At 51.9% G+C, this 24,385-nt stretch overlaps 3 protein-coding genes and 1 long non-coding RNA gene across 4 annotated transcripts in view; 3 read left to right on the top strand and 1 right to left on the bottom strand.

The window, feature by feature from the left end:
- Nucleotides 1-7,749, top strand: part of igf2r (insulin like growth factor 2 receptor) — a 23,285-nt gene extending 15,536 nt beyond the window's left edge. The window contains exons 36-50 of the mRNA XM_011493154.3: nt 29-110; nt 189-322; nt 431-580; nt 651-809; nt 882-1,092; nt 1,375-1,609; nt 2,154-2,290; nt 2,355-2,472; nt 2,665-2,811; nt 2,875-3,059; nt 5,031-5,217; nt 5,927-6,076; nt 6,143-6,212; nt 6,326-6,592; nt 6,660-7,749. Of these exons, the coding sequence (XP_011491456.3) occupies nt 29-110; nt 189-322; nt 431-580; nt 651-809; nt 882-1,092; nt 1,375-1,609; nt 2,154-2,290; nt 2,355-2,472; nt 2,665-2,811; nt 2,875-3,059; nt 5,031-5,217; nt 5,927-6,076; nt 6,143-6,212; nt 6,326-6,592; nt 6,660-6,809 (2,382 nt within the window). The 3' untranslated portion in view covers nt 6,810-7,749. The remainder of the gene's footprint in view (nt 1-28; nt 111-188; nt 323-430; nt 581-650; nt 810-881; nt 1,093-1,374; nt 1,610-2,153; nt 2,291-2,354; nt 2,473-2,664; nt 2,812-2,874; nt 3,060-5,030; nt 5,218-5,926; nt 6,077-6,142; nt 6,213-6,325; nt 6,593-6,659) is intronic.
- On the bottom strand, nt 7,517-14,376 carry LOC111947057. Its single transcript, XR_002872852.1, has 2 exons — nt 14,290-14,376; nt 7,517-8,443 (listed from the first exon to the last, which is right to left on the bottom strand). It is a non-coding gene; the product is annotated as an uncharacterized LOC111947057 (long non-coding RNA).
- On the top strand, nt 8,405-13,862 carry LOC101173762 (solute carrier family 22 member 2). Its single transcript, XM_023952789.1, has 11 exons — nt 8,405-8,827; nt 9,144-9,247; nt 9,312-9,466; nt 9,567-9,735; nt 10,519-10,633; nt 10,764-10,864; nt 10,936-11,150; nt 11,218-11,326; nt 12,858-12,970; nt 13,086-13,185; nt 13,295-13,862. The coding sequence occupies exons 1-11, from the start codon at nt 8,426-8,428 to the stop codon at nt 13,383-13,385; spliced, it is 1,674 nt and encodes a 557-aa protein (XP_023808557.1). The 5' UTR covers nt 8,405-8,425; the 3' UTR covers nt 13,386-13,862.
- On the top strand, nt 13,993-22,670 carry LOC111947056 (solute carrier family 22 member 1-like). Its single transcript, XM_023952790.1, has 6 exons — nt 13,993-14,625; nt 16,028-16,075; nt 16,146-16,249; nt 16,320-16,474; nt 16,542-16,710; nt 22,448-22,670. Exons 1-6 carry the CDS (start codon nt 14,272-14,274, stop codon nt 22,578-22,580), a joined length of 963 nt encoding a protein of 320 aa, XP_023808558.1. The 5' UTR covers nt 13,993-14,271; the 3' UTR covers nt 22,581-22,670.
- The last annotated feature ends 1,715 nt before the right edge of the window (nt 22,671-24,385 follow it).

The raw sequence follows: 24,385 nt of genomic DNA on the forward strand, positions 1-24,385 counted from the left end.
CAAACGTCACGCTCCTTTGCTTCACCAGGTCACGTGTTCGGTCCATAGCGGCTCCACCCTGATAGACCTGACTCCTCTGATTCACGTCTCTGGGTTCTACACGGCAGAAGGTCTGACGGTCACACAGAACCGCAGAACCCCCCCACAGGTGGAGCCTGCTTCACCTGGCGGCTTCTGTTTGTCTCCAGATGAAGCTGTGGGTCAAAGTGCAAACTCTACAGACTTCTACATCAACATCTGTCAGCCGCTCAATTCCATCCCTGGAGTGGCTTGTCCTCCCGGAGCCGCCGTCTGCATGGACCCCGTCGACGGCCCCCCAGTGGTGAGAACCACTTTGATTGTCTGAAGCTGCTTTTAGCCAATGGATGGTCCAGAAAACGGGGGATGGAACGCAGACATTAACGGTTCCTCGCTGCTGTTCCTCTGCCAGGATATCGGCCGAACCACCAAAGGCCCAGAGGTCAACAAGGACACGTCTGAGGTGTCCATCACCTACAGCAGCTCCACGCCGTGCACAGATGACCCCGCCCAGAACTACACCTCCACCATCATCTTCAGCTGCCAGAGGGGCACTGATCTGGTCTGTCGGCGCTGACTGAGGTGGGGTCGTTTCTCCGGTTTCCCCTTCTAAGCCTTTTCTCTGCGTTCAGGGTTCTCCACAGATGCTGCGGCAACAGGGCTGCGTCTTCTTGTTCGAGTGGGAAACGCCGCTAGTCTGCCCGGACGCCACCAACAGCAGCGGGTGTCAGCTGACCGACGCGCAGCTCCAGTTCACCTTTGACCTGCAGAGCCTCTCTGAGGACGTGACGGTGAGCAGCAGCGGCAGCAGAGCCCCTCCCGCTGCAGGTGTGTCCGCTGACGGTTCCCTTCCTCCTCTCCAGGTGACGGCGGGCTCGGGAACGTACCACCTCCACATGTGCGGCGCCGTGAAAGACCCGGCGTGCAAACAGAGCGCGGTGTGTCTGGTGAGCGGCTCTGGTTCCAACAGGTCGGCCACTTCGTTTGGGATCAGCAAAGCCATGAGCATGGACTTCAGACACGAGGAGCAGGCGCTGCTGATGCAGTACGGCGGAGGAGATCAGTGCCCGGCAGGTACGCGTCTTCACCCGTTCTGCAGACCTTCAGTTTAACACGTGCATCTCCACACGCCAGCTTTACAGCTGATAGAAGAAACCGTCAGGTTCTGTGAGCGCCATCAGCTGCTTTAATGAGTCCGCTCTGTTTACGTGGGGCTCAGCTGGGTCGGTGCGTTCAGGGACGTTTAGAAAGCAAAACATGAATGCGATAACAGAGTCAAATAAATCAGGAAAGCGTTGGTCCTGCTGTGTAGAAGTGCTGCTTCACGCCTTCCTTCCTCCCGTTTCTCTGCTTCAGTCTCTGCAAAGCGTCAGACCTCCATTTTCTTCAAGTGCGACCGGTCGGCGGGCCGTGGCTCCCCCCAGCTGCTGGCAGAGACGAAAGGCTGTTCAACGGATTTTCAGTGGGACACCAGCGCCGTCTGTCCCCCAATAAAGATGGAGTGCAAGCTAGTGAGCAAGCACCAGACGTTCGACCTCCGGAGCCTGTCGTCGCTCACGAAGCCGTGGCGGTTCAAACACCAAAGATACTCGTGAGTCTGGCGGCTTATCTGATTCGTGACGGGTCATCAGGAGGATCACGATCCAGCAGCACACAGAGGGTCGCGTGCTGCATCCTTTGATCCTGAGGGTCATTTAAGACTGCTGGAAAGATCTGAGGAACCGAAGGACACAGGAATCCTCTGCCATGACAGCGAGGCCTTCCTCACGAAGGAGGATCCAGCCTGAGCTCATGGAGACCGTCGTGTGATCTGGAAACCTGTCAGGCTTTGATCAGCGGCTGTACATCTGAGTTGATCAGGAGGAATCCGTCATCAGATTCAAGGATCCACTAAATCCAGACAGCGGAGGAATTTGTGTCTCTTTACATTATGAGAACGTTTCTCTGGTTTTAACACATTGAAGCATTTTTATGTAGTTTAATGTGTTATTTATCATTTTGGTAGTAAGTTTTCTTTAAGGTATGAATGTTTTTCTGCCCAGGAGGCCCGTTAATGTCATTCTACGTCTGACAAAGATGTATCTGTTAATCCCAGAGGGATTCAGGATTAATCCCCGATTGTTCTCTGGCTCCAGGTACTTCATCAACCTGTGCCAGGGGATCCACGGTGGCGTGAAGGGCTGTCCAGAGGACGCCAGTGTGTGCCGGCGCTCCGCCGGCGGCCTGAACCAGACCCTGGGCCGCGTCTACACTCAGAAGATGAGCTACGAGGGTGAGTGTGTGGAGGAGAGCTCAGACTTGGTTCCTCTGCTCCTTCCAACTCTCTTCTCCTGCAGACAAACAGATCTCCATCAGATACACCGCGGGAGACGAGGTCTGCGGGAACCAGGTGAAGGCCTCGGCGCTGATCCAGCTCACCTGTGGCTCCACGGTTGGACAGCCCTCCCTGGTCAGGTATCAGACCTCCTCGTGTGATCGTTCCTGCACAAAGCTGCGCGGTGGTTCAGTGGAGAGCTCCTGAAACTAAAACAGCCTTTTTTACTTTTATTTACACAACTTTTCTTTTTCAAGAGAAACCTCCCTGAAGTTTTTCTCGTGGTAACACTCGGCGTGTGTGCGTGTGTGTGTGCGTGTGTGCTGCTGCAGGGTGGACGAGGCGTCCTGTCTGTTCGTCTTCCACTGGGAAACCCGCTCGGCGTGCGCCGTGAAGCAGCAGGAGGTGAAGATGGTCAACGGGACCATCCGAGTTCCCGAGACTGGAGCCAGTCTGAGTCTGGGGGCCGTCTACTTCAGGTACAGTCTCACCTGGGCCCCCACCCGCCGTGCTGTCGCTGGACTCACTCTTCCTTTCTCCAGCTACCATCAGGCATCGGGGGACATCCGTCCCAACGGGGACCGGTACATCTACCACATTCAGCTGTCGGGGATCACCAACTCCTCCCTGTACAGCTGTGAGGGCGCCAACATCTGCCAGGACAAGCTGAACGCCACCTACAGGCGCAGGATCGGAAACTCCACCGAGGCACAGTACTACGTCAAAGGTGAGCGCGCTCTGTCATCGCAGACGGACCAATGATCAGCTCTCACTCTTAATGGAGGCGGAGCCAAGGTACCTCAGCGCTCCACAACTACAGCGCCTTTAATGAAACCAAGCCATGAGACCACTTTACAACCATCCCACACAACTGCTCCCGTTTTAAAGCAGAGTGATTTTCATTTCTGGGCTATACGGAGATCCCTTGCCGTTTGGCGGCTCACCTTCTCGCTGTTTCACATGTTTTTTCTGTGAAATTTAGAACTTTTTTTTGTTCTGTTGTATTCTCTTTAAATAATGAAAACAAAAATCATATTGCCGTCAACGATTGATTTAAACCTGCCAAAATGAACGCATGGAAACACAGCAGGGAGGAGATTGATTGACAAGGTCAGCAGCCAATCAGGACGCAAAACGCAGTGAGCTGTTTAAAAAAAGATTCCAAATTTCCTGGAACAAAAATCCGCGAAACGGTGAGACATCGAAAGGTAAAATGCAGCATAGCGAGGCAACACTGTAGATTGATGATACATGCTAGTAGCTGTGCGCTAGTGTTAACATACATTTGCCTTCATGCTGTTAGCTACATGCTAATGGCAGCTACATGCTAGTGTCAGCTACATGCTAGTGGCAGCTACATGCTAGTGGCAGCTACATGCTAGTGTCAGCTACATGCTAATGGCAGCTACATGCTAATGGCAGCTACATGCTAGTGTCAGCTACATGCTAACGGCAGCTACATGCTAACGGCAGCTACATGCTAACGGCAGCTACAGGCTAACGGCAGCTACAGGCTAACGGCAGCTACAGGCTAACGGCAGCTACAGGCTAACGGCAGCTACAGGCTAACGGCAGCTACAGGCTAACGGCAGCTACATGCTAACGGCAGCTACATGCTTACGGCAGCTACATGCTTACGGCAGCTACATGCTAGTGTCAGTTACATGCTAATGGCAGCTACATGCTAATGCGACCACATGCTGTTAGCACGCAGTAGTGTTTATGTTGGCTACATGCTAATGGCAGCTACATGCTAGTGTCAGCTACATGCTAGTGTCAGCTACATGCTAGTGTCAGCTACATGCTAATGGCAGCTACATGCTAGTGTCAGCTACATGCAAACGGCAGCTACATGCTAATGCAACCACATGCTGTTAGCACGCAGTAGTGTTTATGTTGGCTACATGCTAATGGCAGCTACATGCTAATGGCAGCTACATGCTAGTGTCAGCTACATGCTAACGGCAGCTACATGCTTACGTCAGCTACATGCTAACGGCAGCTACATGCTAACGGCAGCTACATGCTAACGGCAGCTACATGCTAACGGCAGCTACATGCTAACGGCAGCTACATGCTAACGGCAGCTACATGCTTACGGCAGCTACATGCTAGTGTCAGTTACATGCTAATGGCAGCTACATGCTAATGCGACCACATGCTGTTAGCACGCAGTAGTGTTTATGTTGGCTACATGCTAATGGCAGCTACATGCTAGTGTCAGCTACATGCTAGTGTCAGCTACATGCTAATGGCAGCTACATGCTAGTGTCAGCTACATGCAAACGGCAGCTACATGCTAATGCAACCACATGCTGTTAGCACGCAGTAGTGTTTATGTTGGCTACATGCTAATGGCAGCTACATGCTAATGGCAGCTACATGCTAATGGCAGCTACATGCTAGTGTCAGCTACATGCTAATGGCAACTACATGCTAGTGTCAGCTACATGCTAATGTCAGCTACATGCTAACGGCAGCTACATGCTAATGCGACCACATGCTGTTAGCACGCAGTAGTGTTTATGTTGGCTACATGCTAATGGCAGCTACATGCTAATGGCAGCTACATGCTAGTGTCAGCTACATGCTAATGTCAGCTACATGCTAACGGCAGCTACATGCTAACGGCAGCTACATGCTAGCGTCAGCCCCATGCTAGCTTTAGCCACATTCTAAACCCTGGATGTCGTTTCAGGAGGAAACCTGGACGTCATCATTCCCTCCAATTCCAAATGTGGCCGCATAGAGGCCAAAAAGGTGTCCTCCACCATCATGTTCCAGTGCAGCCCGTCTGCGGGGGTGGGCATCCCCGAGTTCATGCTGGAGACGGACGAGTGCCAGTACCTGTTTGTGTGGCACACTGATGCAGTCTGTGGTTTAATGTGAGTCTGCCCCCCAGCACTAACCGTGACTCTGGAGTCTGAAGATCCGATCAAATGTGATTGTGAGGATTGGGATCAGGACTCGGTGACCCAGGCCGGCCTTTAATTCGTATCAAAGGCCTCTGTGGTATTTCAGATCTTTGGATTGAATCCTGGATCAGGCTGAGCCATGAAATGAGGATTATTCTGATCCTCCTCTGCAGGATCTGTGGCTGTTAAAGAATACATGTATACATTTCCAGAGAACGGCTGCAGCACTAACATCATATATGATAGTAACATTTCAGCATGTTTCTGAGTAAGGCTTCCACGTAAAACAAGAAAAAGATTTGGTGAAGAAACAAAATTTCTTTCTTCTTTTTAAGAAAAGTCTTTTTATTAGAAATGAAATGAGTAAATTCTCATATGAAGATCAAACGGATAAAAAATCAACAAGGAGAAGAGCAGCTGAAGTGAAGGACAGTCGAAACACCAAAACCATCTGGATCGTCCTCCAGCTAAATGTTTCTCACGTTTGGAGGCTTGAGTCCTGCAGACTCTTCCTCCTTGCAGGGAAAGCTCCGCCTCTGGGCGGGGCGGACCTGGAAATCCTTATCTGAGCTCATTTGATCCGATCCAGCAGCCGTTATAGAAATGTCTGATCCGTGGAGGCGGTGGTTTGATCCCCATGCCGGGCCTGAGCGGTGTCTCCACCTCACCTGCCTTACAGAGCGGTTGAACGGGAGACCGACGACGGCGGCAGCGGCGCGTCTCTGGCTCTGTCCCAGCGCAGCCAGGCGGTGGGGGGGGTGCTGGGCCTCCTGCTGCTGGGGCTGACGGTCTGTCTGCTGGGGCTGCTGCTCTACAAGAGGGAGCGGAGGTGAGACCGGACGCCTGCAGGTGGCTTTGTGGTCAGGATCTCTGAAGGCTCCTTGGTGTCTTCCAGGGAGCTGGTGATGCAGAAGGTGTCCAGCTGCTGCAGGAGAGGAAACCAGCTCTCCTACAAGTACTCCAAGGTGGGAGGACGGGGAGCAGGGGGGGTTGGCGTCACAGCCTCTTCAGTCCTAGACATGCATGTCCTGGTTGGTCGGGTGTTTTGGTCTTTCTTCATTCAGCGTTTCCCGTTCAGGTCAACACGGATGAGGAAGGAGGAGAGGAGGAGATGGAGTGGCTGATGGAGGAGGTGGACGCCCCCGACTCCTCCGCATCCGCGCACCACAGGAGTAACCATAGCAACGGCCACGTCCGGACCAAGCGGGTGAACACCGACGCTCTTCGGCCGTTCTCCATGGACGAGCAGGAGGACGACAGCGAGGACGAGGTGCTGAGCATCCCCGGAGTCCGGGTCCACAAGCCGTCCCGGAGCTCCGCGCCTCAGCGCAGCCCCTTCCTGCAGGTGAGGGGCGTCTTCATCTTCCTCAGCGTCCTGCTGCGTCCAAAAGCTCATGAGGTCCTGATTTCAGGAGGAGAGCGACGAAGACTTGGTCGGCCTCCTGGAAGACTCGGATGGGAAGAGTAAGGGGCGCAAACCCCCCCCATCTGGCCTCACGTTGGGGAAAAACCGCCACAAAGCAGACGAGGAAGACAGCGATGAAGACCTCCTGAGGGTCTGATGGCTGCTGCCTGAACTCTGCTATCAGTGAATGTGTCCAAATGATGAAGAACGTCTCCTCCAGGAGCTTCTTCAGACGCTTTACTCCAGACTTGATCCGTTTCTTAGACTTTCTTTTATGCATCAGAACTTTTTCTCCCAAAGACTGCAGCTCCGCTCCGAGGCCGTCCAGCGTGTGAACGCCGCTCTGGAGGAAGGTCAGGTCCGTGAAGAGATCACGGGTTCTTCTGGATCTGCCGCTGTCATGTCAGCTGAGCAGGTGTCTCCCCCCGGCCTGGTGGGCCTGCGGCGGTTCTGGCCTCCTAAAGGGAAAGTGTGTGCTGCTGTCAGAACATCCGTGTTCCTCATGCAGATGTTGAGAAGCTCCAGGATTTTAGCTCCTGTCATGGTTTTAGGATCATCTGAAGGATTTCTGGCCTTAAGTGTTAGAATGATGGCGGTGTGAGTGTGGGAACCCCCCCTCCCCAATCACATGACACGTACCCCCCCCCCCCTGCGGTTGTCATGCGTGACAGTCGTGTTGTTCTGCTGAGCTTCGTTTCCCTGACGACCCAGCAGGACGCGGGACCCTGTAGTGTTTTCAGGTGTTTGGATGAGGACGGCTGCTGCTTTTAGGTTCTGGATTTCTGTTCCTGTTGGTGGAGATGAAACGAAACCGATCCTCTGAGGAACAGAAGCCGTTTCTGTTTAAACCCGGAAAGGTGGGAATGTTTGGTACGGCTGATTTTTCTCTAAATGAAGGAAGACTTGATGTGACTGCAGACGAAACGCTCCAGAAGCACAGGAGGTTCTGAAGAGCAGATCCTGAGTGGATCTGCTCTGTTTTTGATGTAAATTATTTTGCGTGTTATGTCTGCAGCTCTCTGTCTGGTTTCCTATTTAAAAAATGATTTAAATTAAATTCTCTGAATAAAGAGATCTGCTGTTTCCGGCTCTGCTCAGCCTGATCTTTGATTTGTGTTCCTCCAGACTTGGTCTTCATGGTGGTTCATCCATAGATGTTCCTGTGCATGAAAGTCAAACAGGACCTGCAGGTCCGATCCGCTTCAGTTCAGACGGGACCTGCAGGTCCGATCCGCTTCAGTTCAAACGGGACCTGCAGGTCTGATCCGCTTCAGTTCAAACGGGACTCAGAACGGCCTCTTGTTTGAACAAGTTTATCATTTATCTTCCTTCAGCCTCTCATTTGAACAAAAATGATAAACATTCTCCTGCTGGGGGGAGGGGGTGGGGGTTAAAATGTTCTTTTTACAATAACTGATGAAAATCTAAACTCAGGAGTCCAAAGAGCAGAGAAGGTGACGTACTCGGGTTCAGAACCCAGCTCTTTCTGTCTGAAGATGGAAAGTCAAACGTTCCTAAAGAATTCCATCTGATAAAAATCTGTTCCTGAACGGCAGCTGATGTTCCTGCGGCTGAAGATCCGGTCCCAGCTTCAGAACATGGATCCCTGCCAGAACCTGACTGCCAGTCTGACGCAGGAACGTCACGCTCTGCCGCACCGCTTCAGAGGAACTTTTGCTCCCGCAGGCCTCCTTAAAAGCCGTGAGGAGGCCCTCAGGGGCCACTCTGCAGACGGAGGTTCAGCAAGAGTCCTGGGACGGAAACCTCTGCAACATGACCACCTTTGATGACCTCCTGGAGGAGGCGGGGGCCTTCGGCCGCTGCCAGAAGCGGATCTTCGCGCTGCTGTGCCTCGTGTCTCTGCCCTTCGCAGGCGTGTACGTGGGCATCGTCTTCCAGGGCTTCACGCCGGACCACTGGTGCCGGGACCCCGCGCTTGCGGAGCGGAGGCAGGCGTGCGGCTGGAGCCTGGCGGACGGTCGCAGGCTGGCGGCGCCGCTGGTCAACGTCTCCGGAGAGCTGCAGCGCAGCAGCTGTGAGCGTTACGAGGTGGACTGGAACGTCACGGCGCTCACCTGCGAGGCGGAGGAGCCACACCTGAGCGGGAGGCCAACCACCGCCTGCAAGGAGGGTTGGGAGTACGACTACGAGGGCCGGCAGTCCTTTGTTACTGAGGTGAGCAACCAGACTGACAGCGGGTCAGCAGGTGACCCCGGGTGACCTGAGCGTCCTCAGAGATCCGTTCTGAGACGTTTCATCTGTCGGTTGAGTTCTGTGGTTCTTCAGGTTTTCGTTGTTCTGGTTTCCTGATCTAGAACCTTTGGCAGCTTTGGTTGATGATCCTCATCATTGAGATATTTCATCCTTTCAAATCTTAGAAAAAGGTTTTTTACTCGTGAAAATGTTCTAAAGGCTTCAGGTTCTGTCGCCGTATGGATGACAATGACAAAGCTCAAAGGCACGTGGGCAGATGTCGTGTTTGTCGCTGCAGTTTGACCTGGTCTGCTCGCATGGATGGATGGCGGACATGTTCCAGGCCACGCTCAACGTGGGCTTCCTGGTTGGCAGCATCGCCATTGGTTACCTAGCTGACAGGTACTCTGCAGCTCACCTTCGCAGGACCTTCAGAGGAACCTGCTGATGTTCTCACGTCCTCCAGGTTCGGCAGGAAGATGAGCTTCCTGATGTCCACCCTGGTGAACGCCGTCGCAGGAATCCTGGTGGCGGTTTCCCCGAACTACACGTCCCTCCTGGTCTTCCGAAGCCTCTCTGGGTTTGGAGTGAAAGGAGGCTGGATGGCCGGATACGTCCTGAGTAAGAGCGCGTCTGAGAACCCGCCGCCTTCCCGCCTCCTCCAACCAGCGGCTGGGGGCGGTGGGAGAACCATCAGAGCTCTGAGTCCTCCGTCTGTCAGTCACAGAGATCGTGGGGGTGGAGTTCAGACGCACAGTGGGAGTCCTTTATCAGATGTTCTTCAGTGTCGGCCTCCTCATCCTCCCGCTGCTCGCCTTCTTCATCACTGACTGGCGCTGGCTGCAGCTCGCCATCACGGCGCCGTACATCCTCTTCCTGTCCTACTACTGGTGAGGACCACTGAACACGTTAGCTTCTGGAAGATCAGAGCCGTTAAAGGAAAAGGTCCTGCTTGTTCTGAGGGTCAAACAGAAACATCCTCGGTTCTGCTGACGCTGCAGAAAACGACGTCCTGGAGAGGGTGGAGTCACAGGAGACGCGTGGCGGTGGCGTCCATGACGATGGAACCTGGTTTCTCTGTGTTCCATGAACTTGTGTAGTTTTTCATGGAGCTTCTACAGAACTGCTTTGTTTGGGGGGGGGGGGGGGGGGGGGGGGGGCATTCATGAGACATCTTGATCTTCGGGCTCCTCTGCAGATCCTCAGAGGTTTGGGTCCGAGGATCAATGTCAGAAGTCCTAAAAGAGGACTTGAAGTTCTAAGGGTCAGCAGTCCAGAGGTGGAGGAGAGTTTCAGGTGAGCCCAAAGGACAGGTGTAGCAGACGGAGGAGAGATGAAGATGAAGATGAAGGTCTGAGGTCCTCTGAGGGACCAGGATGGATGATTGAATCCATCAGAGGAACAGATAATGGATGTTCTGGAGATCCATGCAGGGAAGGAGACGTTTGAGAGGAGGAGCAGGGAGGAGATGAGGGAGGAGATGAGGGAGGAGGAGGATGCTCTGTGGCGCCCCCTATAGGAAGCAGCTGGAAGGCAAAGAGGAATACGTTGTAACATCTTTCTTTACCTTCTAGATCTTCCATCCATCCAACAAATCGCGGATCCTCGACGTTCTAGAGACAGAAATATGAATGACAGAAAAACAGCAACTAGAATGTCTTTGATTCTTTCAGGTTTATCCCAGAATCTCCTCGATGGCTTCTGTCTCAGAACAAGAAGTCCCAAGTGGTGAAGATCACAGAGTCCATTGCCAAAGAGAACCGGAGGGTTCTGTCCAAGAACATTGAGGTACATGGAGACCTCCCCTGCTCCTCTCAGCAGCACAAACAGGAGAAGTCAGCGAGGAGGTCAACCTGTAACCATCAGGAATCCCTTCAGCGTGGCTGACTTTCTCCGCTTTTCCTTTGGTGGTTTGCAGACTCTGACGGATGATGATGCCGATTCCAACAGCGCCTCCTTCATGGACCTGATCAGAACCCCAAACATGAGGAAGCACACCCTCATTTTGAGCTACAACTGGTCAGTTTGTTGCTCCTTCTCACAGACCTGTGCCCTGAGGCTTTGGGTCCTCACCTGTCTGCTGGTCTCAGGTTCACCAGCGCCGTGGTCTACCAGGGTTTGATCATGCGCCTCGGCATTCTGGGAGGAAACGTCTACGTGGACTTCCTCATCTCCGGTCTGGTGGAGTTCCCCGCTGCTTTTCTCATCCTTTTCACCATAGAAAGAATCGGCCGGCGCCTTCCGTTTGCCTCGGCCAACATGGTGGCCGGAGCTTCCTGTCTCATCACCGCCTTCCTCCCTGACGGTGGGTCTCAGGAGGAACCTGCCTCTGTTGTTGGTTGAAGACCTGAAGCTTTGCTGCGTCTGTCCAGACCTGTTCCTGTTGAAGACGGTGGTGGCCTGCATCGGCCGGCTGGGCATCACCATGGCTTTTGAGATGGTGGTGTTCGTCAACACGGAGCTGTACCCCACCTTTGTCAGGTGAGACCTTTGACCTTTGCAGGCCTCCTACTGCATCCATGCTGCGACTGAAACAAGATCCTCTACTGATCTTTTTTTTTTTTTTTTTTAGAATTTGACCAAGTTTCTTTTTATTTGAGTATTCAGCAACATATACAGTCTAAGACAAACAAACCCACCCTGTTGCACCATAAAAGAAAAATAGTTCAATACAATAAAGAAGGATTTTACTGATTGGAGTCACAGAGTTACCCCTCAGAAAGAAGCCATGGATCAAAATCTTTGATCTTGCTCAGAACTGGCTGCTAGACATTAAAGAAGCCTGCAGGTCAACCCTTCATTGGAAATCTGATTTTTCTAAGGTAAGATGACACATAAGATCGACAAGATATTTCCTAAAGGAGGGGGTTGTTTGTTTTTCCAGTGCAGGACGATTAGCCGTCTGGCCAGAAATGTAGTGAAGGCGATTACACTCCTGGATTCACTAGGAGAACTCTGACACACCAAACATCACCATTAAAGCCTCAGGAGCAATGTGTGCCCCCTATGCAGCAGAAAGAAGCTGAAAGGTTGAGCCAGAAGGCCCCCAGTGCCGGACAAAACCAGAACATATGTGACCGTGTACCTGCTTCCCTTTCACATCCATCACAATTAGCATTAAGGTCTGGTTAGATTCTAGCTAGCTGTACTTTGGACCAGATCTGTGAACCACCTTGAATTGGAAAAGCCTTTGAGCAGTCTGCCATCCATCCTCTACTGATCTATGGAAAAATATTATGACTAAACCTCCATCCATCATCCATCCACCCATGCATCCATCCACCCATCCATCCACCCATGCATCCATCCACCCATCTAAATCTACAACTACATATATAAAAGTCCAGCAGACGAGCTTCATCCAGGTGTGGGAGCAGGAGCAGAGACGAGGTAAACGGTCAGGAACTGGAGCACGGATGAGCCAACTGGAGTCTGGAAGCACTCCCACTCCCCAGGAGGGGAGAGGAAAAGAGGGACAATACATGAATCACTGCACCAAACAGAGGCATGGAGAACTAAATGATAAATAATGATCAAGAATAGAGGAGAGGAAGGGTAGAAGTAGAAAAGAAAAGAGGACAGAACCCCAGTGCACCATAATTACCCCAGCTTCAACTTCTAGCAGCCTTTTAAAAGAAATAGTTATTATTAAGTTTAATTTAAACAAATTAACATTAAGTTAAATAATCTCTGAATACTAACTAGTCTGACAATAATCCTGTCCACAGAGGAATGTTTTCAGTCTAACTTTGAATGTAGAAACTGAGTCGGCCTCTCTTAAATGAGCTGGGAGTTTATTCCATAAAACAGGGGCTTGGTGGCTAAACGCTCTACCTCCAACCGTACTTTGACTAATTCTAGGAACCACAAGCAGTCCTGCATTTAGTGAGTGAAGTGTTCTGATTGGATGGTAAGGGACTATGAGGTCCTTAATAGTAAAGCAGAACGGTTCGGTTCTTTCAGATGTTCCTCAGATCTTCCTCTGAGGTTCTTGCTGCCGTTCTGTCTGCAGGAACCTGGGGGTGTCGGTGTGTTCCACTCTGTGTGATGTTGGCGGCATCGTGGCTCCCTTCCTGCTCTACAGGCTGGCTGTTATCTGGCTGGAGCTGCCGCTCATCATCTTTGGTGGGTCGGGTATTTACGGGATGTCCTCTCTAGTCTTCATCTTCTCATGTGAGACAACACAAACTTCTCTCAGCTGTGGTTGTGACATTTCCTTCAATGTGTTTGTTGTGTGAAGGATTCCTTGCGTTCCTGGCTGGCGGTTTGGTTCTGCTGCTTCCTGAGACCAGAGGCGTGCCGCTGCCCGACTCCATCCAGGACGTGGAGTTCCCAGAAAGGTGAGTTTTAGAAAAGATCCTTAGATTTAGGAATGAAAACAGCAAGAAGTTTGACTTCAAATGTTTTGGTTGTTTGATGTTTAAAAACCAAAAGTCGTGTTTTTTCCAGAGTAAAACAGGAAGCTCAGCGGATCGTCCTGCTGCCCCCCCTCAGCAAAAACGGCCAAGGTTTGAGCAACAAAGACTCTGCGTTGGTTTAGCAGTCTGTGGAGGTTCTGCACGTCTCAAGAGGAAACCTGCAGCCGAGGCCCCCAGTACTCAGAGGAGAAAGATCAAAGGCTTTTCAGGAAAGGCGGAGCTTCATCGAAGCAACAGAAAAGCCTGAAGACCGACCGCTTTCACACTTCATCCAACGATGCTGCAAGGCAGCAACAACAACAATGGGGGGCAGTGGTCGCTCAGAAAACCCCCTCGATTGACATTAACCACAAAGCCAGCGTTTTCTCCCACTCTTTTGTTGAAATCATGATTTTTTTTTGGTGTCAGGTTCGTTCAAATGTGTTCAAAGTTCTGCTGCTTTGGTACTAAATGACTAAATGAGGTGGAGGTTCTGAAGGTTGTCATCTATGTGTCACAAAACCTTGAAAATAGAAAATCCTCTGATATAAATTAAGATCTGGAATTGAAATCAATGATTTTTTTTGTTTTTCCTTAAATAAAGCTCCGGTATGTTCCTGGATGGTGGTTAGAGTCCCGGGTTCTTGGTTCCGACCCGTTGGGGTGCAGAAAGCTCTTATTTTGAAACTCTGAGCAGCAGTCCCCTCGGTGTGGCCCTTCAGCTGCCAGCGGCCCTCCTCGACCTTTGAACACGGTTTGGTCACGTGCACGCTCCCCCCAGGGTCGGCTGAAGGGTTGTTGGACACAGGAGGCCCCCCCCCCTGTGAAACATCTGTCTGGTTCCAGCTCTCGTGTTCTGTTTGTGCCGTCGGCGGGGTTGTTGCATAAGTTACTGTATCCATTAAACAGTAACGCAGCTTCAGTCCAGCGCTTTGGACTTTAGCTCCAGACCCACGTTGGACAGAACACAAATGAGACCCGGCAGCAGATTTCCTCCCACATCGGTGCAGACGGAGCTCCTCTTCAGTCATGGTGACCTTTGATGACCTCCTGGAGGAGGCGGGGGCCTTCGGCCGCTGCCAGAAGCGGATCTTCGCGCTGCTGTGCCTCGTGTCTCTGCCCTTCGCAGGCGTGTACGCGGGCATCGTCTTCCAGGGCTTCACGCCGGACCACTGGTGCCGGGACCCCGCGCTGGCGGAGCGGAGACAGGCGTGCGGCTGGAGCCTGGCGGACGGCCGCCGGCTGGCGGCGCCGCTGGTCAACGTCTCCGGAGAGCTGCAGCGCAGCAGCTGTGAGCGTTACGAGGTGGACTGGAACGTCACGGCGCTCACCTGCGAGGCGGAGGAGCCACACCTGAGCAGAGCCCCCGTCACGGCATGCAAGGTCAGGTTCTCCCCCAGAGACGGACGGTTCTGACCTGTGAGCGATGCATCTACTGAGTCCAGGGAAAATCCTCATTTTGAGGCTTTTTCATTTCAATACATGACATTGTGGTGCAGAAAAACATCCAAACAACTACAAGCTGCATTTATGACCTATGTCCTTAAAACAGACTTTTGAAGCACTTTGGGGAATTCTTAGTGTAAAGTTCTGTTTCTACAGAATTCTCTCACTGAACCCATCCAAAACCGTCATCTGGACCAGAACCAGCAGGAAGAGCAGAACGGAGGCTTCAGAACTCCTAACACGACTTTCAGCAGATAAACCACTTTCTTCCCCTGCTGCAGAGCGATGCGACTTAAGACTTAAGTAGCATTAATTGTTTTAAACTGTAAGTGACGGTGGTACAAGCGGGATGATGGAGGCGTCGGCTACGACAAATGAAGGAAGGACGCCATCAGGGTTCTCTGTTGATGGCGTTGTCCCCAACATGAAAGATGATGACTAAAGATTCAAAATGAGCGATTATGTTAGAGCTCCTCAAAGAGAAAACCTCTAGGAACTTTATTTCTGATGCTAAATGTTTTAGGTTTTAGTTTTTCTGACATGAACTAGAAATATGTGGGTTTTAATGATAAACAGCTGAAGAAAAACATTTCTAATGTTAAGAAGTCCGGATGCAGAGTAACTGAGTAAGTCAGAGGAACTGGTGAGCACAGTACTCGAGTACTTTCGGTCTAAATTCCAGAAAAAGCCCTGTAGTTTTCTGAGAAGCGCTGATCGTCTGCAGATGATTGACAGGTCTTCATCAGAGGAGTCCGCCTTCTGGAACCTTCCTCAGCGTTTGATGAGGACAGACGTGGATCCTGAGGCTGCAGCTTCCCGTGTTCCCTGCAGAACCAGGACCGCTGAGTTCTCTCCTGGTTCTCTCCACGTCTGTTTACACTGAAGCTGCTGTGGTTCCTGATGACCTTCCCCCGACCTTCATGGACTCCGGCATTGGTCCATGTGGTTCCATCCGTGGTGCTTCACTTTTGTGTGACTTTAAAGTCTTAGTCCCAGCTGTCCTCACAGGTGGACTCAGGCTGCAGGTGAAAAAGGGTCAAACCTGCACACAGGTGACCTGCAGGAAACAGTGAGGTGATAGACCGCTCAGAGGATATCTTCATGCACCGTTTTCCTGCTGGGGTCAGGGGTCGTAATGAGCACCAAGACATGGGGGGGGGACGTAGGACAGACGCAGCTGTCGTACAGGTTTTTCAGTTTTTCATCCTCCCAAATCCTGCAGACAGCAGCCGTCGGTGCCGTTCACGTGCACGCTCCATGCACGCTCCATGCTGCTGGACATAAGCAGCCTCTCCAGGGAAGAAGCAGGTCATTGATCAGGTCTCCTTCTGTCCTCCAGGACGGCTGGGAATACGACTATGGAGGCAGGGAGTCGTTTGTCACAGAGGTGGGGGTTCTGGTCACACCTCCTGCTGGTTGATGACGTTCCTCCTCCTGAAGCCGGTTTCTGTCCTCAGTTTGACCTGGTGTGCTCGGACGGCTGGCTGGTGGACATGTACCAGTCCACCCTCAACCTGGGCTTCCTGCTGGGCAGCTTTGCTTGTGGTTTCTTTGCCGACAGGTGCGTCTGTGGCTCAAGAGGACGTCTGCCAGAACCTGCCGCCTCCATGAGACTTTGTCTGTGACTGCAGGTTCGGGAGGAAGATGACCTTCCTGGTGTCCAACGCCATCAACATGGTGTCTGGGTTCCTGATGGCGGTGGTTCCCGGCTACACCTCCATTTTGGTCTTCAGAGCCGTCTTGGGCTTTAGTCTGAAAGGAGGCTGGATGGCCACATATGTGCTGCGTGAGTGCGGTTTGGGGGCAGGGGCGGGTCGGCGGCGTCCTGGATGAGGTTTTGTCTGGTGTGTCAGTCACAGAGATGGTGGGGGTAAAGTACAGACGCACCGTGGGAATCCTGCACCAGATGTTCTTCAGCATCGGGAACCTGATCCTCCCTCTGCTGGCCTACTTCATCACGGACTGGCGCTGGCTGCAGGTCACCGTCACGGCGCCCTTCGTCCTCTTCATGTCCTACTATTGGTGAGTCATGGGAAAGTGACTCCGCCCCCTCTGTCTGTTTTCTCATAGAAGTTACAGATAGAATCTCCTCACAACGTAGCACCTCCTCAGAACGTAGAACCTCCTCAGAACGTAGAACGTCCTCAGAATGTAGAACCTCCTCAGAACGTAGAACCTCCTCAGAACGTAGAACGTCATCAGAACGTAGCACCTCCTCAGAACGTAGCACCTCCTCAGAACGTAGCACCTCCTCAGAACGTAGCACCTCCTCAGAACGTAGAACGTCCTCAGAATGTAGAACCTCCTCAGAATGTAGAACCTCCTCAGAACGTAGAACCTCCTCAGAATGTAGAACCTCCTCAGAATGTAGAGCTTCCTCAGACCGTAGCACCTCCTCACAACGTAGAACCTCGTTAGAACGTAGAACCTCGTCAGAACGTAGAACCTCGTCACAACGTAGAACCTCCTCAGAACGTAGAACCTCGTCACAACGTAGAACCTCCTCAGAACGTAGAACCTTCTCAGAACGTAGAACCTCCTCAGAACGTAGAACGTCCTCACAACGTAGAATCTCCTAAAAACGTAGCACCTCCTCAGAACGTAGTACCTCCTCAGAACGTAGAACCTCCTCAGAACGTAGCACCTCCTCAGAACGTAGAACGTCCTCAGAATGTAGAACCTCCTCAGAAGGTAGAACCTCCTCAGAACGTAGAACGTCCTCAGAACGTAGAACCTCCTCAGAACGTAGAGCTTCCTCAGAACGTAGCACCTCCTCAGAACATAGCACCTCCTCAGAACGTAGAACCTCCTCAGAACGTAGCACCTCCTCAGAATGTAGAACGTCCTCAGAATGTAGAACCTCCTCAGAACGTAGCACCTCCTCAGAACGTAGAACCTCCTCAGAACGTCGAACGTCCTCAGAATGTAGAACCTCCTCAGAACGTAGAACCTCCTCAGAAGGTAGAACCTCCTCAGAACGTAGAACTTCCTCAGAACGTAGAACCTCCTCAGAACGTAGGACCTCCTGACAACGTAAAACCTCCTCAGAACGTAGAACGTCCTCAGAACGTAGAACCTCCTCAGAACGTAGAACGTCCTCAGCACGTAGAACCTCCTCAGAACGTCGAGCTTCCTCAGAACGTAGCACCTCCTCAGAACATAGCACCTCCTCAGAACGTAAAACCTGCTCAGAATGTAGAACCTCCTAAGAACGTAGAACCTGCTCAGAACGTAGAACCTCCTCAGAACGTAGAACCTCCTCAGAACGTAGAGCTTCCTCAGAACGTAGCACCTCCTCAGAACATAGCACCTCCTCAGAACGTAGAACCTGCTCAGAATGTAGAACCTCCTAAGAACGTAGAACCTCCTCAGAACGTAGCACCTCCTCAGAACGTAGAACGTCCTCAGAATGTAGAACCTCCTCAGAACGTAGAACGTCCTCAGCACGTAGAACCTCCTCAGAACGTCGAGCTTCCTCAGAACGTAGCACCTCCTCAGAACATAGCACCTCCTCAGAACGTAAAACCTGCTCAGAATGTAGAACCTCCTAAGAACGTAAAACCTGCTCAGAACGTAGAACCTCCTCAGAACGTAGAACCTCCTCAGAACGTAGCACCTCCTCAGAACGTAGCACCTCCTCAGAACGTAGCACCTCCTCAGAACGTAGCACCTCCTCAGAACGTAGAACCTCCTCAGAACGTCGAACTTCCTCAGAACGTCGAACCTCCTCAGAAGGTAGAACCTCCTCAGAACGTAAAACTTCCTCAGAACGTAGAACCTCCTCAGAACGTAGAACCTCCTGACAACGTAGAACCTCCTCAGAACGTAGAACCTCCTCAGAACGTAGAACGTCCTCAGAACGTAGAACCTCCTCAGAATGTAGAACCTCCTCAGAACGTAGCACCTCCTCAGAACACAGCACCTCCTCAGAACGTAGAACCTGCTCAGAACGTAGAACCTGCTCAGAACGTAGAACCTGCTCAGAACGTAGAACCTCGTCAGAACGTAGAACATCCTCAGAACGTAGAACCTCCTCAGAACGTAGAACCTCCTCAGAACGTAGAACGTCCTCAGAACGTAGCACCTCCTCAGAACGTAGAACGTCATCACAACGTAGAATCTCCTCAAAACGTAGAACCTCCACAGAACGTAGAACCTCCACAGAACGTAGAACGTCCTCACAACGTAGAACATCCTCACAACGTAGAACCTCCTCAGAACGAAGAACCTCCTCAGAACGTAGAAAGTCCTCAGAACGTAGAATCTCCTCAGAAGGTAGAACCTCCTCAGAACGTAGAACTTCCTCAGAACGTAGAACCTCTTCAGAACGTAGGACCTCCTGACAACGTAGAACTTCCTCAGAACGTAGAACGTCCTGAGAACGTAGAACCTCCTCAGAACGTAGAACGTCCTCAGAACGTAGAACGTCCTCAGAACGTAGAGCTTCCTCAGAACGTAGCACCTCCTCAGAACATAGCACCTCCTCAGAACGTAGAACCTGCTCAGAATGTAGAACTTCCTCAGAACGTAGAACCTCCTCAGAACGTAGAACCTCCACAGAACGTCGAACCTCCACAGAACGTAGAACATCCTCACAACGTAGAACCTCCTCACAACGTAGAACCTCCTCACAACGTAGAACCTCGTCAGAACGTAGAACCTCGTCAGAACGTAGAACTTCGTCAGAACGTAGAACCTCCTCAGAACGTAGAACCTCCTCAGAACGTAGCACCTCCTCAGAACGTAGCACCTCCTCAGAACGTAGCACCTCCTCAGAACGTAGAACCTCCTCAGAACGTAGCACCTCCTCAGAACGTAGAACGTCCTCAGAACGTAGAACCTCCTCAGAAGGTAGAACCTCCTCAGAACGTGGAACCTCCTCAGAACGTAGAACCTCCTCAGAACGTAGAGCTTCTTCAGAACGTAGCACCTCCTCAGAACATAGCACCTCCTCAGAACGTAGAACCTGCTCAGAATGTAGCACCTCCTCAAAACGTAGAACCTCCTCAGAACGTAGAACCTCCTCAGAACGTAGCACCTCCTAAAAACGTAGAACGTCCTCAGAATGTAGAACCTCCTCAGAACGTAGCACCTCCTCAGAACGTAGAACCTCCTCAGAACGTCGAACGTCCTCAGAATGTAGAACCTCCTCAGAAGGTAGAACCTCCTCAGAACGTAGAACTTCCTCAGAACGTAGAACCTCCTCAGAACGTAAAACCTCCTGACAACGTAGAACCTCCTCAGAACGTAGAACGTCCTCAGAACGTAGAACCTGCTCAGAATGTAGAACCTCCTCAGAACGTAGAACCTCCTCAGAACGTAAAACCTCCTCAGAACGTAGAACCTCCTCAGAAGGTAGAACCTCCTCAGAACGTAGAACTTCCTCAGAATGTAAAACCTCCTGAGAAGGTAGAACCTCCTCAGAACGTAGAACGTCCTCAGCACGTAGAACCTCCTCAGAACGTAGAGCTTCCTCAGAACGTAGCACCTCCTCAGAACGTAGCACCTCCTGAGAACGTAGAACCTGCTCAGAACGTAGAACCTGCTCAGAATGTAGAACCTCCTAAGAACGTAGAACCTCGTCAGAACGTAGAACCTTCTCAGAACGTAGAGCTTCCTCAGAACGTAGCACCTCCTCAGAACATAGCACTTCCTCAGAACGTAGAACGTCATCACAACGTAGAATCTCCTCAAAACGTAGCACCTCCTCAGAACGTAGAACCTCCACAGAACGTAGAACCTCCACAGAACGTAGAACGTCCTCACTCCGTAGAACATCCACACAACGTAGAACCTCGTCAGAACGTAGAACCTCCTGACAACGTAGAACTTCCTCAGAACGTAGAATGTCCTGAGAACGTAGAACCTCCTCAGAACGTAGAACGTCCTCAGAACGTAGAACGTCCTCAGAACGTAAAACCTCCTCAGAACGTAGAACGTCCTCAGAACGTAGCACCTCCTCAGAGAATAGCACCTCCTCAGAACGTAGAACATCCTCACAACGTAGAACCTCCTCACAACGTGGAACCTCGTCAGAACGTAGAACCTCGTCAGAACGTAGAACTTCGTCAGAACGTAGAACCTCGTCACAACGTAGAACCTCCTCAGAACGTAGAACCTCCTCAGAACGTAGAACCTCCTCAGAACGTAGAATCTCCTCAAAACGTAGCACCTCCTCAGAACGTAGCACCTCCTCAGAACGTAGAACCTCCTCAGAACGTAGAACCTCCTCAGAACGTAGAACGTCCTCAGAATGTAGAACCTCCTCAGAAGGTAGAACCTCCTCAGCACGTAGAACGTCCTCAGAACGTAGAACGTCCTCAGAACGTAGAACCTCCTCAGAACGTAGAACCTCCTCAGAACGTAGAACCTCCTCAGAACATAGCACCTCCTCAGAACGTAGAACCTGTTCAGAATGTAGAACCTCCTAAGAACGTAGAACCTCCTCAGAACGTAGAACCTCCTCAGAACGTAGCACCTCCTCAGAACGTAGAACGTCCTCAGAATGTAGAACCTCCTCAGAACGTAGCACCTCCTCAGAACGTAGCACCTCCTCAGAACGTAGAACATGCTCAGAACGTAGAACCTCCTCAGAACGTAGAACCTCCTCAGAACGTAGAACCTCCTCAGAACGTAGAACCTCTTCAGAATGTAGAACCTCCTGAGAAGGTAGAACCTCCTCAGAACGTAGAACGTCCTCAGCACGTAGAACCTCCTCAGAACGTAGAGCTTCCTCAGAACGTAGCACCTCCTCAGAACGTAGAACCTGCTCAGAACGTAGAACCTGCTCAGAATGTAGAACCTCCTAAGAACGTAGAACCTCGTCAGAACGTAGAACCTCCTCAGAACGTAGAACCTCTTCAGAACGTAGAACGTCATCACAACGTAGAATCTCCTCAAAACGTAGAATCTCCTCAGAACGTAGAACCTCCACAGAACGTAGAACCTCCACAGAACGTAGAACGTCCTCACAACGTGGAACATCCACACAACGTAGAACCTCGTCAGAACGTAGAACCTCCTCAGAACGTAAAACCTCCACAGAACGTAGAACCTCCACAGAACGTAGAACCTCCTCAGAACGTAGAACCTCGTCAGAACGTAGAACCTCCTCACAACGTAGAACCTCCTCAGAACGTAGAACGTCCTCACAACGTAGAATCTCCCCAAAACGTAGCACCTCCTCAGAACGTAGAACGTCCTCACAACGTAGAATCTCCACAGAATGTAGAACGTCCTCACAACGTAGAACCTCGTCAGAACGTAGAACCTCCTCAGAACGTAGAACCTCATCAGAACTTAGAACGTCCTCACAACGTAGAACTTCCTAAGAACGTAGAACCTCCTCACAACGTAGAAACTCCTCAAAACGTAGCACCTCCTCAGAACAGGTTCCCGCTACCCCCCCATGTTTGAAGAACATGAGGGGTAAAAGGAGGCAGCCGTCTAAGGCCGCTCCACTTCACAGGTCTCCATAGAAACCGTCTTCATGGAAGCAAAAGACACAGAAAGCTCACAAACATGCATCATCCTGCAGCTGTGTTTCATGCATGTCCAGAGAAACGCTGTTTTCCTGAAAGGTGAGGCTCCGCCTTGTGAGGCTCCGCCTTGGCGTCCGACGTCACAGTAGAAGTCTTCAGAGGTCCCGATGAAGTCTTGGGGTTCTGTGATGAAACCAACAGATGTTTCTAAATGATTTAGAGGTCTAACCTTGAGGTCGTGGGAGGAGCCATCCTGACGGTTGGATGTTCCTTTGCAGGCTCATCCCAGAATCTCCACGGTGGCTCATCTCCAAAAAGCGTCTGTCCGAAGCCCTCCAGATCACTGAAGCCATCGCCAAGGAGAACAAGAAGAAGCTGTCCACAAAGTTTCAGGTGAAGTCTGCTCTGTGATGGACAGGTGAGGACAGGTGCTAGTTGCATCAGGCCTTGATTGCACCAGGGGCTGGTTGCCTCAGGCATTGGCTGCCTCCGGCCTTGGTTGCCTCTGGTGTTGGTTGCCTCTGGCCTTGGTTGCATCAGGCCTACATTATTTCAGGGGTTGGTTGCATCAGGCATTGGTTGCATAAGGCCTTGGTTGCCTCAGGCCTTGGTTGCCTATGGCCTTGGTTGCCTATGGCCTTGGTTGCCTCAGGCCTTGGTTGCCTTTGGCCTTGGTTGCCTCTGGCCTTGGTTGCCTCTGGCCTTGGTTGCCTCTGGCGTTGGTTGCCTCTGGCCTTGGTTGCCTCTGACGTTGGTTTCCTCCGGCGTAGGTTGCCTCTGGCCTTGGTTGCATCTGACGTTGGTTGCCTTTGACGTTGGTTGCCTCTCGCGTTGGTTGCCTCTGGCTTTGGTTGCCTTTGACGTTGGTTGCCTCTTGCGTTGGTTGCCTCTGACTTTGGTTGCCTCTGACGTTGGTTGCCTCTGGCCTTGGTTGCCTCTGGCGTTGGTTGCCTCCGGCGTTGGTTGCCTCCGGCGTTGGTTGCCTCTGGCTTTGGTTGCCTTTGACGTTGGTTGCCTCTTGCGTTGGTTGCCTCTGGCCTTGGTTGCTTCTGGCATTGGTTGCTTCTGGCCTTGGTTGCCTCCGGCGTTGGTTGCCTCTGGCCTTGGTTACCTCTGACGTCGGTTGCCTCTGACGTCGGTTGCCTCTGACGTCGGTTTCCTCCGGCGTTGCTCGCCTCTGGCCTTGGTTGCATCTGACGTTGGTTGCCTCTGACGTTGGTTGCCTCTGTCCTTGTTGCCTTTGGCCTTGGTTGCCTCTGACGTTGGTTGCCTCTGACGTTGGATGCCTCTGACGTTGGTTGCGTCTGGCCTTGGTTACCTCTGGTTTTGGTTGCCTCTGGCCTTGGTGACCTCCGGCGTTGGTTGCCTCTGGCGTTGGTTGCCTCTGGCCTTGTTTGCTTCTGGCTTTGGTTGCCTCTGACGTTGGTTGCCTCAGGCGTTGGTTGCCTCTGGCCTTGGTTGCTTCTGGCCTTGGTTGCTTCTGGCCTTGGTTGCCTCCGGCGTTGGTTGCCTCTGGCCTTGGTTACCTCTGACTTTGGTTGCCTCTGACGTTGGTTGCCTCTGACGTTGGTTGCCTCTGACGTTGGTTGCCTCCGATGTTGGTTGCCTCTGTCCTTGTTGCCTTTGGCCTTGGTTGCCTCTGGCCTTGGTTGCCTCTGACGTTGGTTTCCTCCGGCGTAGGTTGCCTCTGGCCTTGGTTGCATCTGACGTTGGTTGCCTTTGACGTTGGTTGCCTCTCGCGTTGGTTGCCTCTGGCCTTGATGCCTTTGGCCTTGGTTGCCTCTGACTTTGGTTGCCTCTGACGTTGGTTGCCTCTGGCCTTGGTTGCCTCTGGCGTTGGTTGCCTCCGGCGTTGGTTGCCTCCGGCGTTGGTTGCCTCTGGCTTTGGTTGCCTTTGACGTTGGTTGCCTCTTGCGTTGGTTGCCTCTGGCCTTGGTTGCTTCTGGCATTGGTTGCTTCTGGCCTTGGTTGCCTCCGGCGTTGGTTGCCTCTGGCCTTGGTTACCTCTGACGTCGGTTGCCTCTGACGTCGGTTGCCTCTGACGTCGGTTTCCTCCGGCGTTGCTCGCCTCTGGCCTTGGTTGCATCTGACGTTGGTTGCCTCTGACGTTGGTTGCCTCTGTCCTTGTTGCCTTTGGCCTTGGTTGCCTCTGACGTTGGTTGCCTCTGACGTTGGATGCCTCTGACGTTGGTTGCGTCTGGCCTTGGTTACCTCTG

Source organism: Oryzias latipes, chromosome 24 (genome assembly GCF_002234675.1).
Source record: "Oryzias latipes chromosome 24, ASM223467v1".
In the NCBI taxonomy this organism is placed as follows: Eukaryota; Metazoa; Chordata; class Actinopteri; order Beloniformes; family Adrianichthyidae; genus Oryzias; species Oryzias latipes.